The sequence below is a fragment of the Sus scrofa genome, chromosome 15, assembly GCF_000003025.6.
Source record: "Sus scrofa isolate TJ Tabasco breed Duroc chromosome 15, Sscrofa11.1, whole genome shotgun sequence".
Lineage (NCBI taxonomy): Eukaryota > Metazoa > Chordata > Mammalia > Artiodactyla > Suidae > Sus > Sus scrofa.
In genome coordinates, this window is record NC_010457.5 from 11,220,442 (window position 1) to 11,233,486 (window position 13,045).

At 34.4% G+C, this 13,045-nt stretch overlaps 1 protein-coding gene across 1 annotated transcript in view; it reads left to right on the forward strand.

Moving 5' to 3' along the window:
• LRP1B (LDL receptor related protein 1B) overlaps positions 1 to 13,045 on the forward strand; it is a 1,887,165-nt gene that overhangs the window by 1,607,637 nt on the left and 266,483 nt on the right. Inside the window, 2 exon segments of the mRNA XM_021076285.1 lie at positions 10,583 to 10,775; positions 11,416 to 11,541. Coding sequence (XP_020931944.1) covers positions 10,583 to 10,775; positions 11,416 to 11,541 — 319 coding nt within the window.

The following is a 13,045-nucleotide window of genomic DNA, read 5'->3' on the forward strand; positions in this document are numbered from 1 at the left end:
TATTTTTCATTTTTATTGCTCAAAATACCAAAAATATTATCTTTAGTCTGGACATATCCAGTTGATTCTTAACTGGTCTCCCTGAAACTCTTTTTGTTCTTATCTAATCTAGTCTCTACACCAGAGGCAAAATAACCTTTAAACTACAAACCAATAATGACATTAGTGTGCTTAAAAAAATCTTAGTAATTCTGTTACTTTCAGAACAGAACTCAGACTCACAACCATGGCCTATAGGAAGGAAGGTCCTACGTGATTGCCCTTCTGGCCTTGCTCACCAGGCTCATCATGGGGTCTTCTCCCCAGGTGTCTGAGTGATTATCACACTCACCTTTTGTTCTTTTCCCAGCATTTCATGTCTCCCTCTTCTTTTTGGCTTTGGCACCATATTTTCCCTCTGCCCAAAACTTTCTTCTCTTTCCTTCTATTGCCTATTTAACCATTCCATTTCTCAGAAAACTCTTCCAAGTTTTTCAAATTTAAAAAAAATTTTTTTTAGGGCCACACCTGCAGCATGCAGAAGCTCCCAAGCTAGGATTCAAATCAGAGCTGCAGCTGCTCGCCTATGCCACAGCCACAGCAATGTGGGATCTGAGCTGCATCTGTGACCTACACCACAGCTCACTCACGGCAATGCCAGATCTTTAACCCATTGAGAGAGGACAGGGATCAAAGCTGCATCCTCATGGATACTAGTGGATTTGTTAGCACTGAGCCACAAAGGAACTCCAGTCATCATTGTCTTAACAAGCAATCTTTTCTTCGTTATGTTGATTTAAAAACTATGTATTGAAATTTAAAATGGATATACATACATCTTAAGGCCTGGCTCTTCAAAAAGGAGCAAGTAAAACTGTCTTAATCAGCTTTGCCTGCTATAACAAAATACCAAAGATTGGGTAGTTTAAACAATAGACATTTATTTCTAACTGTTCTAGAGGTTGGAAAATCCGAGATCAGCATACCAGCATTCCTGGTTTGCAGGTGGCTACTTTCTTGCTGTCTATCTTAATGTGAAGGAGAAGAGAGATCTTTTACTGTTCTGATAAGGACAGTAATCAAATCACAGGGGCCTCACCCTCATAATCTCATTTAAACTTAATTACCTCCCAAAGGTTCTACCTACAAGTATCAGATTGTGTATTAATATTTCAACATATGGGAGTTCCCACTGTGGCTCAGCAGTAAGGAACCCAACCAAGTATCCATGAGGATGTGGGTTCAATCTCTGGCCTCACTCAGTGAGTTAAGGATCTGGTGTTGCAGTGAGCTGTTGGAGGTCACACATGTGGCTTGGCAGCTGTGGTATAGGCCAGCTGCAGCTCCAATTAGACCCATCACCTAGAAACTTCCATATGCTGTGGGTGCAGCCCTAAAAAGACAAAAAAAAAAAAAAAGGTTTCAACATATGAATTTCAGGATTCCACAAACATTCAGTCCATAACAATGTTACAGGTGATCTTTTATACTCATGAAATATTGACTAGGTAATAACACATTATTTCCAAAGAAATGCAAATGAGGACTATTAAATTAAACTTTTACACTTCCTAAGTATTACTGGTCTTCTCAGATTTCCAATTGGATAAAAAGCATTTTAGCATTAGTTTTCCACATGTTTCAGTGTGTGTGTGTGTGTGTGTGTGTGTGTGTGTGTGTCTGCATGTGTGTGTGTTTGGAGGGATAGAGGTAAAAACAATTTTTTTTAATTTATTTTATTTTATTTATTTAATTTAATTTTTTTTATTTTTTTGAAGTTTTATTATTTTTATTTCTTTATATATATTTTCTACTGTACAGCATAGTGACCCAGTTACATATACATGTATACATTCTTTTTTCTCACATTACATGTTCCATCATAATTGACTAGGCAGAGTTCCCAGTGCTACACAGCAGGATCCCATTGCTAATCTATCCCAAAGGCAACATTCTGCATCTATTTACCCCAAGCTCCCAGTCTCTCCCACTCCATCCCCTTCCCCCTTGTCAACCACAAGTCTATTCTCCAAGTCCATGATTTTCTTTTCTGTGGAAACTCCTGGAAGAGAACATAGGCAAAACATTCTCTGACCATCAACCTTACAAATGTTTTCTCAGGTCAGTCTCCCAAAGCAATAGAAATAAGAGCAAAAATAAACCAATGGGACCTAAGCAAACTGAAAAGCTTTTCCACAGCAAAGGAAACCAAAAAGAAAACAAAAAGACAACTTACAGAATGGCAGAAAATAGTTTCAAATGATGCAACTGACAAGGGCCTAATCTCTAAAATATACAAGCAACAAATACAACTCAACAGCAAAAAAACCAACTACCCAATGGAAAAATGGGCAAAAGACCTGAATAGACATTTCTCCAAGGAAGATATATAGATGGCCAACAAGCACTTGAAACAATGCTCAACATCACTGATTGTTAGAGAAATGCAAATCAAAACTACCATGAGATACCACCTCACACCAGTCAGAATGCCCATCATTAGTAAGTCCACAAATAACAAGTGCTGGAGGAAGTATGGAGAAAAGGGAACCCTCCTGCACTGTTGGTGGGAATGTAAGCTGGTACAACCACTATGGAGAACAGTATGGAGGTTATTGTAGAAAACTATACATAGAACTACCATATGACCCAGCAATCCCACTCTTGGGCATATATCTGGACAAAATTCTACTTAAAAAAGACACACGCACCCACATGTTCATTGCCGTACTATTCACAATAGCCAAGACATGGAAATAACCCAAATGTTCACTGACAGATGATTGGATCAGAAAGATGTGGTATGTATACATAATGGAATACTAGTCAGCCATAAAAACAACAAAGTATTGCCATTTGCAGCAATGTGGATGGAAGTAGAGACTCTCATCCTGAGTGAAGCAAGTCAGAAAGAGAAATACAAATACCGTGATATCACTTATATCTGGAATGTAATATATGGCACAGTTGAACCTTTCCACAGAAAGAAAATCATGGACTTGGAAAACCATTATTATATAGCAACATCCCTTCACTTTGATTAGTAAGATTGTTCTAAGCACAGGAGAACATATAGAAGAATTCTCTTGTAATTTTGTAGAATAGGGTGTTCCAATATATTACAGATTAAGAAAGACATATTTTCTCTCTTTAATGAGATTGAAGTTTGGGAATCATTGCTTTATTTAAGTTAAAATTTTAAAATTGATTTTACTTATAACTCGAGAAACTTTGGACTACTCATGTGCCTGTCAATTTATAAAGATAAAAGTAAATATATATTCTTAATCCAAAGTGATAAGTGATTATATCTGTGTGGTAAGATTATTTATTTTCATTTTGTACTTTTTTGTATTTTATAATTCTTGCTTTTTAAAGTGAGCTACCGATAGCAGCATCAGAAATACATGGAAGTTTGTTAGAAATGAAGAATCTGAGGTGGTACTCCTGACCTAGTGAATCCTAATCTGAATTTTAACAAAATCTCAGGTGAATTGCATGCACTTTAAAACTTGAGAAATATTGCTCTATAGAACATAAATTCCTTATATTCTCAGAATGAAAATGAATTGTTTTTGTAATAGGGTAATTATAACTGGTATAATTATAAAAATGTAACTGGTATTGAAGAGTTAATTCGGAATGAATGAAGGACGATTTGGGAAATCTAGAAGATGGCATTGTTACTTAACCTCATAGTAATTTAGAGTGTGGTATAGGATGGAGGGGGAGAGAGGGGACTTTTTTTTAAATTACCACATTCCCTAGATTATGTTTTCTCCAAACTATATCAATTTAGTAGTCAGCAAATGACTTAATCCTAGAACTTATAAATTCTTAGGAAGGCAGTATGTAGCACAAGGAAGGGTGGCTTAAATCATTATACACATGTTAAGTTGCATTTAATTTTCCAAAAATTTTTTTCTTCATGACCAGTCCGATGCAGTCATCATTCCTGTGAAAGTTGCTTTTTATTTATTTATTTTTCTGATTATAAGGAAAAGTAACCTAGCTAGGTCTCTGCTTGGCATATTTGATATTCTAAGGCCAAAGAATCAAATTATTATATTTATTTCTAAAAAACTATTCCTATTGAGGTTTTTTAATTTGATTTTTATATAAAAATGATTATTTTATAATAGATCTGGTGGCAAAAATTACAAAAGTTAAAATCTGACAGCTATATTAAACAAATACAAGTATATATATGTATACATAACATACTATATATATATATACATATAGTGATAGAAGAAGGATGTTCAAAGCATTTCTGAATATATACTTATAACAGCCCTGTAAAGTTGTTGAAACAGATTTTAATACACCCTATTTTAGGAATAAGCAAACCAAAATTAAAAAAAAAGAAACCTCTTCCTCAAATCCACTATGCTTAAAAATGACCATGCTACCATTTGAATGTAGGTCTTCTGAGGCCTTTCCATTATACCACAGTGATTTATAAAATGGAGATAACTGAGTAAATTCTGTAGTTCTGAATTGGATGTTAATTATCAAGCCCCCTCCCAATTAGGATGTTGGAAGGGGAAAAAAAAAACAAAACACATTTCTTTATTCGAAGTATGCTACAACACCTCCCTTCATGTAATTTGTTCACAATAGAGAGGCAAAGATTTCCTCTAAATGAAACCAAACAAAATCAAGTAAACTACATCAATACTTTTAAAATTGTTTGAAGTTTCTGCTGCCTTAAAGGCAAATTATTGTAGATTTCTTTGCTTCTTTAAGACTTAGCGTTCTTTTTTTCTCCCGTTTTTCATATATTTACTGTTCCATTCCTAAAATGATGTCTCATCTCTTTGCTACTGAGTAAATTATCGGTTACTCTCTTATGGAAACCTGAGCATTTCATTCAACTAAGAAGGGTGTGCTCATATTTAGACCATCACTCTGTTCATTCACTAATTTTCTAAAGAGTTCAGAGGTACTATTTGGTCAGGCCACCCCTGTGATTTAGGTGTAGAGGCAAAAGCTAAATAAAACATATAGACAAGAAATTCATCTATTTTCTGATATATCCTATCCTTCCAAATACAATGTCACATATACTTAATATTACTTCTGAAAATATTTTATGTGCATTCTTGGCCTTTATTTTACAAAAATTAGATATGATTGACATACACTAAATAAATATTTAAATTTTAAAGTTAACACACACACACATACACATATTACCTGTGAATCCATCATCACATGAAGATAATGAGCATATATATGACCTCTGTACATTTCTTCATTTTTCTTTATACCTCTTCTTTTTTCACCCTACCCCTTCTCTTTCTGTCCACAGGAAACTGTTTTTGTATCACTACAGAATAGTTTACATTTTGAAGTTTAAATTAATGGTATCATATACTTTGTACTCCTTTGAAGTCTTTCACTAGGCATAATGATTTTGAAATCCATCCACATTGTTACATGTATTAATAATTCATCTTTTTTTTTCCTCAGTCCTATTGGATTTAAAGTGTTAGGGGAAAAAAAAATATCCGTGACTCTTGTTAAAACAGTAAAGCAGACTTTATTCAGAACTATCAGGACAGGTATAGAGACTTTTGCAGTAGAGGACAGAGATTGGGCTCAATTCCAAACATAAGGAAAAGTAGAAATGTATAGCCAGGGAGCACATGAGCTATGGGTAGATGGACAATTCCTAACAGGAAATATCAGAAGTAAAGGGGGAATTCTAGTCAAACTGACCTAACAAGATTCTTGGTGAAGACAGGCCTAGTTGTCAGACTTCACCAGGACAGTCAGGGATGAGGAATTTGGTCAGATATCAAGATATCAGATACTGAGAGTGAGCGTTTCTAGGTGAAATGGTTTAACAGGTTTCTTGCCAAAATTAGGCTCCTGATAACATGCCAAGTGTTCAGAGAAGCCTGACTAGAGAGAGTTTGGTCAAGAAGAGAATCTTTATGATATGGGTATATGCAACTTGTTTATGCATTCACCTGTATGTGGCTTCTAGTTAGTGCTTATTGCAAATCAATCTGCAATGAACATTTGTGAACAAATCCTTACACTAATATATGCTTTCATTTACTTGGGTAACTAAATACTTAATAGAAGGGTAGATCATATGCAAGTTATATGCTTAATTTTTACAGAAAAGGCCAAATCATTTTCCAAATTGGTTGTGCCATTATATATTCCTACAAGTACCTCCACATCCCCACCAACACTTGATGTGGTCAGTATTTAGCCAATCTAAGAGTTGTGTGATATTTTTAATTTGCATTTCCCTAATGTCTAACATGTTGATAATTTCCTTAAGTGCTTACTTTTCTTATGTATATCTTCTTTAAAACAAGCAATATTTATTTTATTATGTCAAACTAAGATATGTATTCAAAATGTTATTAGTCAAAAATCACAGTAGAAATTTTGTAGAAATGGACAAACTGATGTTAAAATGTACATTGAAATGCCAAAGCCTTAGAATAACCAATATACTTTTTCAAAAATATAGTTGATTTACAGTGTTTCTTCAGTTTCTGTTGTCCAGCAAAGTGATCCAGTCACACATAGTTCCCTGTGCTATACAGCAGGGCCCCATTGCCCATCCATTCCAAATGTAACAGTTTGTGTCCAAAAACCCCAAACTGCCAGTCCATCTCACTCCCTCCCCCTATCTCCCCTGGGAACAAGTCTGCTCTCCTTTGGCCATGAACTGTTTCTGTTTTTCAGATAGGATCATCTGTGCCATATTTTATGCATTTTTTTTTTTTTTTTTTTTTTTTGGTTTGGAGGTTCCTAGGCTGGGGGTCCAATCAGAGCTACAGCTGCCAACCTATACCACAGCCACAGCGATGCGGGATCTGAGCCACATCTTCGACCTACACCACAGCTCACAGCAACACCAGATCCCCAACCCACTGAGCAAGGCCAGGGATGGAACTAGCAACCCCCAGGTTCCTAGTTGGATTTGTTTCCACTGCGCCACAATGGGAACTCCTGTGCCATATTTTAGATTCCACAAATAAGTGATATCATGTGGTATTTATCCTTTTCCTTCTGGCTTACTGCACTTAGTATGAGAATCTCTAGTTCCATTCATGTTGCTATAAATGGCATTAGTTTGTCTTCTGTTATGGCTGAGTAGTATTTCATTGTGTATATGAACCATGTCTTCTTAACCAATGGATGTTTAGATTGTTTCTCTCTTGGATATTGTGAATAGAACTGTAATGAACATAGGTGTGCATTTCTTCTTTAATAAATTTTTTTTCAAAAAAAATTTGTCAATTCTTTGTTGGGTTACTTGTTCATTTTATAACTGAGTTTTGAGAGTTCTTTATATTCCTGAATATAAATCCTTTTCTAGACCTATGATTTGAAAATATTTTTTCATAGTTTGTGTCTTACCTTTTCTTTGTCCTACCAGTGTCATTTAAGGAGTAGCTTTATATTTTAAGTTCAACATATCAATATTTTTAATGGTTTAACTTATCAATCTTTTTTTTAATATTTTTTTTTATTTTCCCACTGTACAGCAAGGGGGTCAGGTTATCCTTACATGTATACATTACAATTACATTTTTCCCCCTAACTTATTAATCTTTTGATGTCACACCTAAGAACTCTTTGTCTAACAAATTTGTAAAGATTTTCTCCCATGTTTTCCTCTAGAAGTTATGTAGTTTTACATTTTAGATTTAGTAAATCTATTTGCTGTTAATTTTTGTATATGGGTGGCAGTTCATTTCTTGCATATGTCTATTCAGTTGTTCAAATATCATTTGTTGAAAAATTATCCTATTTCTTGAATAGCCTTTGCCCTCATGTTGAAAATTGGTTATCTATATACATACAGGCCTGTTTGTGAACTTTTCCATTTTATTGATATTGATGTATTTCTCTATCCTTTGCCAATGCCACATTGTCTGGATAACTGAAAATTTATAATGTCTTGAAATAAGGTAGGGCTTCTCCTCCAGCTCTTTTTTGTCATTATTTTTGCTACTCTAGATTTTTTTGCATTTCCACATGAATTTTGGAATAATCATGCCAATTTTAAAATATTGTCTGCAGGAGTTTTATTGAAATAGATATAATTTATCATTTGAGGATGATATCTTAACATATTGACTCTTGTAAATCATGAATAAGGCCTATCTCTTTAATTTTTGTTAATTTCTGTTAGTAATATTTTTGTAGTTTTCAGGTTCTTGTACATTTTTCATATTTATTACTAAGTAATTTATCTTTTGATACTATTATAAAAAGTTTTAAATTTTTAAATTTTTATTGCTAGTATATAGAAATATAATTGATTTTTAGGGCAATCATGTATCTCAATCTTACTAAATTTATTAGTTCAAGCAGTTTTTTTTTTTTTTTTTAAATAGAGTCTGTTGGAATTTTTATGTAGAGGATTTTGTCACCTGCTAATAAATATAGCTTAGCTTCTCTCCCCAATCTGAATGCTTTTTATATTTGTTTTCTTATCTTAGTATACTGGTTAGAAACGTAGGAAATGTTGGGTAGAAGTAGTAAGAATGATCATTTTTGTCTCATCACTCCTAGTTTTATTAATTAATTAATTAGTTAATAGTTTATTGGCTATGTCCATTGCATGTGGAAGTTCTCCAGCCAGAGACTGAATCTGTGACACAGTAGTGATGTGAGCCACAGAAGTGACAATGCTGGATCCTTAATCTGCCAGGCAACAAATTAACCCCAAGAAGTCAATTTATTTTCTAGTTTTATTTCTAATATTTCTTGTCTGAGTTTTTATCAGAAATATATGGTTAGATCCAACCAATAAATTCTCTGTGTTTATTGACATCTTCATATGAGTTTTCTTTGTGTGTGTGTGTCTGTTAATAGGATAAATTATACTGATAGGCTTTGAAAATGTTAAGTAAATCTGTGTTCTTTGAATAACCCCCACTTCACCCATATATGTATTATCCACTTCATTGATCTCAAGTACCGTCATATAGTTTCATTGATTTTCCTCTAATTTTTTTCTTGTTTTCTATTTTTTTTCTTTCTCTTCCAAACTTTATTTTGTTTTCCTATCTTTACTTTGGAGTTAACATACCTTTTCTCCTCTCCTTAATGTGGAAGCTGAGGTCATTAATTTGAAATTTTTCCTCTTTTTCATTTTTTTTTCCCATGGTAGCTTAGTGGTTAAAATTTTCATATTACCATTAAAACTCTTTTGAGATTTCACTGGGAAACAGTTAAACTACCTGGAAACAGTTTGTTCATTTTGGGACTTGCTAGTAAGGTTGGAGCAGTTCCCCACTGCTAAGGCAAAACTCTTCCAGGTACTCTCTGTGTCCCATGACTTAGAAAGTTTTTAAGTCTGGTTGGCTTTAACAAGTGTGCTTCTTGGACCCATGTAAATTTTGTAAATTCTTCTCTCTAATTCTTTTGCCTGGTTCTTTCACCAGCTTGGAATAGCTGTCTCACACACAGATGTGTGTGCTTAGTATATGGCTGAGTACAGCAGGAGGACCCTGTGCAGATAGCCAGAGTTCTCCCTGTGTTCTCTCTTTTCCAACACTTTGCCTTGTGAGATGTAACCACATTTCCCTCCCATAACTCTCAGCTCCATCCACTCAGAGAGTTCCTTCAACTCTTGGCTTCTTCTGCATTGGGTTGATGCCTGGAATCTCTCTCTGGCTATTCACTGTGGAGGTTATAGGACTCACTCAGTTTTTCTTGTTACTTAGGAATCACTGTCCTTTCTTTACTGATATCCAATGCGTTGAAAAGCCTTGTTTTATATAGTTTGTGTAATTTTATAGTTGTTATATTGGGAAGAAAAATCTAGTCCCTTTTATTTCATCTTGGTCTGAGTGAAATTTTTAGTCTTTGCTCTTAAACTGTTATTGCCAATACATATACATCTAGTTAAATCATTATGTAGTAAGCTTCCTGAAGGAATAACCTGGATCAAATTGTTCCTTATATTCTGTATATAATTCTGAGAGCTTGATAGGTGTTCACTATATATCTAATGATTTCTTAAGATAAATAAATGTTACTAAGTAAGAGTGTTTAATCTCATTTCTGTCTTGATTTTGGTTTATAACACTAAAAATATACAACCGTTTATTTTTATTTTTAAATAAACTGGATGATTATTAAATAGAAATATACTTCAAAATGTTAAGTAAATATATTGTAAAAGCTAAGGATGGCAAAGCATTTAAAATAAACTGTGACAGATATTATATTACCTCTAGTGAAATGTATTTTTATCTGAAGATTTCAATTGATTAAAATAATTTTTTTTTCTTTGCTTTTTAGGGCTCCACTTGCGGCATATAGAAATTACCAGGCTAGGAGGGCCAATCAGAGCTACAGCTGCCGGCCACAGCCACAGCAACATCAAATCTGAGCCACATCTGTGACCTACATCACAGCTTATGGCCATGCCAGATTCTAAACTCACTGAGTGAGGCCAGGGATTGAACTCATGTCCTCAAGGATACTAGTTGAGTTTATAACATTCTGAGCCACAATAGGAACTCCCAAAATAAACTGATCTCAATCTCTTAATTTTTTGAAGCAAAAACAGATGTGGATACCTTCCTTAAAAATATATTTTACTTTATTGCAGGTGATTGTTAAAACTGGGCCAGGGACTTTTCTCAGTCTGGCTGTGTATGACAATTACATCTTCTGGTCAGACTGGGGAAGAAGAGCTATCCTGCGTTCCAGCAAGTACACAGGAGGAGATACAAAAATTCTTCGTTCTGATATTCCACATCAGCCAATGGGAATCATAGCTGTTGCCAATGACACCAATAGCTGTAAGTCACAATAGAAAGCAAATTTATTTCTTAATTATATAATTTCTCAAAACATGAATCTGTTTCTTACTTACCTACTAAGTAATACTTAGTAGCAGTTTGTTTTCTTACTGTTCCTGGAGCTGGCCTTTAGGCTTTGACTGTTCAGTATATTGAAATTATGTGAAGATTTATGGAAAATTTGTAGTTCTTAATTTATCACCAGAGGAACAATTCATCTTTAATGATTTGTTTCTGAAATTCTTTTTCATGCTTGCTCACTGATATTTTGAACATTCAAATCAATTCATTTCCAAGAAAAATACTTGTTGATAAATAAGCTTTATATCTGGCCTTAAAAATTCTTTAATCACTGGCATAGCTACAAAATTGCAGTGTGCAATATGTGTCTGGTTTCCAGAGTACTAGTTCATTGAATGCCACAGCATACTTGACAAATGCTTTGAAAATTTAGAGCTTTGTTGCATATTTCTTAATGTCCTTATCTTTTGAAATGTTTAGATTTTCAAAGTCCCAAATTTCCTTGCTGGTGAGATAACTTTGAGAGATTGAGGCTATCTAATAGTTTACTGTTAATCTATATCTAACATAGACTAGGAATTCAATATAAAATATTACCAATAAAACCTCTTCACTTCAGGTGAACTTTCTCCATGTGCAATATTGAATGGAGGTTGTCATGACCTCTGCCTTCTAACTCCTAATGGAAGAGTGAATTGTTCCTGCAGAGGGGATCGAATATTGCTAGAAGACAACAGATGTGTGAGTAAGTAAAGAGAACTGAAATGTGATATGACATAAATGCTCAACATGACACACATGGACATTGAAATTTTTTTCTTATTTTATGAAGCTGTGCTCTCCTCCAGTATTGGAGGGCTTATCACTATTCTGAAAAGAACTCAGTTTACCATTTTACCTTTAGCAGCATGTGATAGATAATAAGAACCCAAACTGTGACAAATGTTATCTTTCCCTGATTGTGGACTAGAAGGTGTTGGGCTAGCTAAAGAAATACCTGCACATGATGACTATCTGAAAACTTGTGGTTATGATTTTGAGAATTTAGTCCATAGCAAAATTAATTAAAGTTGAAATAAGCCAGTTTACAGTCAGTAGCTTAGTTAGCTCTGTAGTAAACCCACTCACAGTTTGTCACAGTATATAAATGAGAAAGAATGGCTCATGCAGCTTATTTTGTAATCATTTCCAAATTGTTAATTAAGAATGTAGCATTGCAGCCTTGTGTGATGTTTATACCTCCCAAAGGCATTACAATCTTTAATTAGTATCATTATAGTATATACTTATTAACAGCTAAGTTTCCAAAACTGTATTTACTATAACTAAGGGTTCAACTGTTCCAATATTGCCATGAAAAAGTACCCAGCATCATAAAAAGGGTTAATTACTCTTTAACATTAAACCTGTGAGTAAGAAAGATGGGAGAGAATATCTTGCTTGGAATGGGTGAGTTCCCTCTTATACCAATTTTTGACATTTTTGTCCTCATCTATATCCTCACCTCATATCTTTCATCTTAGAAAATCCATAAAAATAAATGTCTACATTATAAAAATAAATATCATAAGCTATAAGTGTATTTAATCTTCATCTTTAGTCTTGTTTTGGTCTTTATCTATAAGGAGGATCCCCTCTTTTGCCTCTTTTTTATTTTGCTTTTTAGGGCCACACCTGTGGCCTATGAAAGTTCCTAGACCAGGGGTCAAATCCTAGCTACAGCTGCTGGCCACAGCCACAGCCACAGCCACAGCAATGCCAGATCTGAGCCTGTGACCTACATCACAGCTCATGGAAATGCTGGATCCTTAACCCACTGAGTGAGGCCAGGAATCAAACCTGCATCCTGATGGATACTGTTGGGTTCATTACTGCTGAGTCACAATGGGAACGTCCCTGTTCTTTATTTTAATATAAACACTTTGACATCATTTTCCTTGCCCTGAAAACTGTACCTAATGTAAGAATATACATGTTTTCTCACTTTGCAAATTGGCATCACAACCCAAAATGGCATCTCTTAGCAAAAGAAGTAAAACACTTTTATTTAAGAATATGCCAAAGCAAACAAGGGAATGATGCAAATGGTCAGTGAACTTTAAATGAAGATAGTCAATTTCAATAATTTGGGCCACAAATTCCTATATTTCTTCATTACCTAACACTTCCCTGAATTGCTCAGGCGATTGCTTAAATTCTCTCTTTCAGTTTGCCTTTGTGGTTTCAGCAGTAATGGTCTGGATCTGATG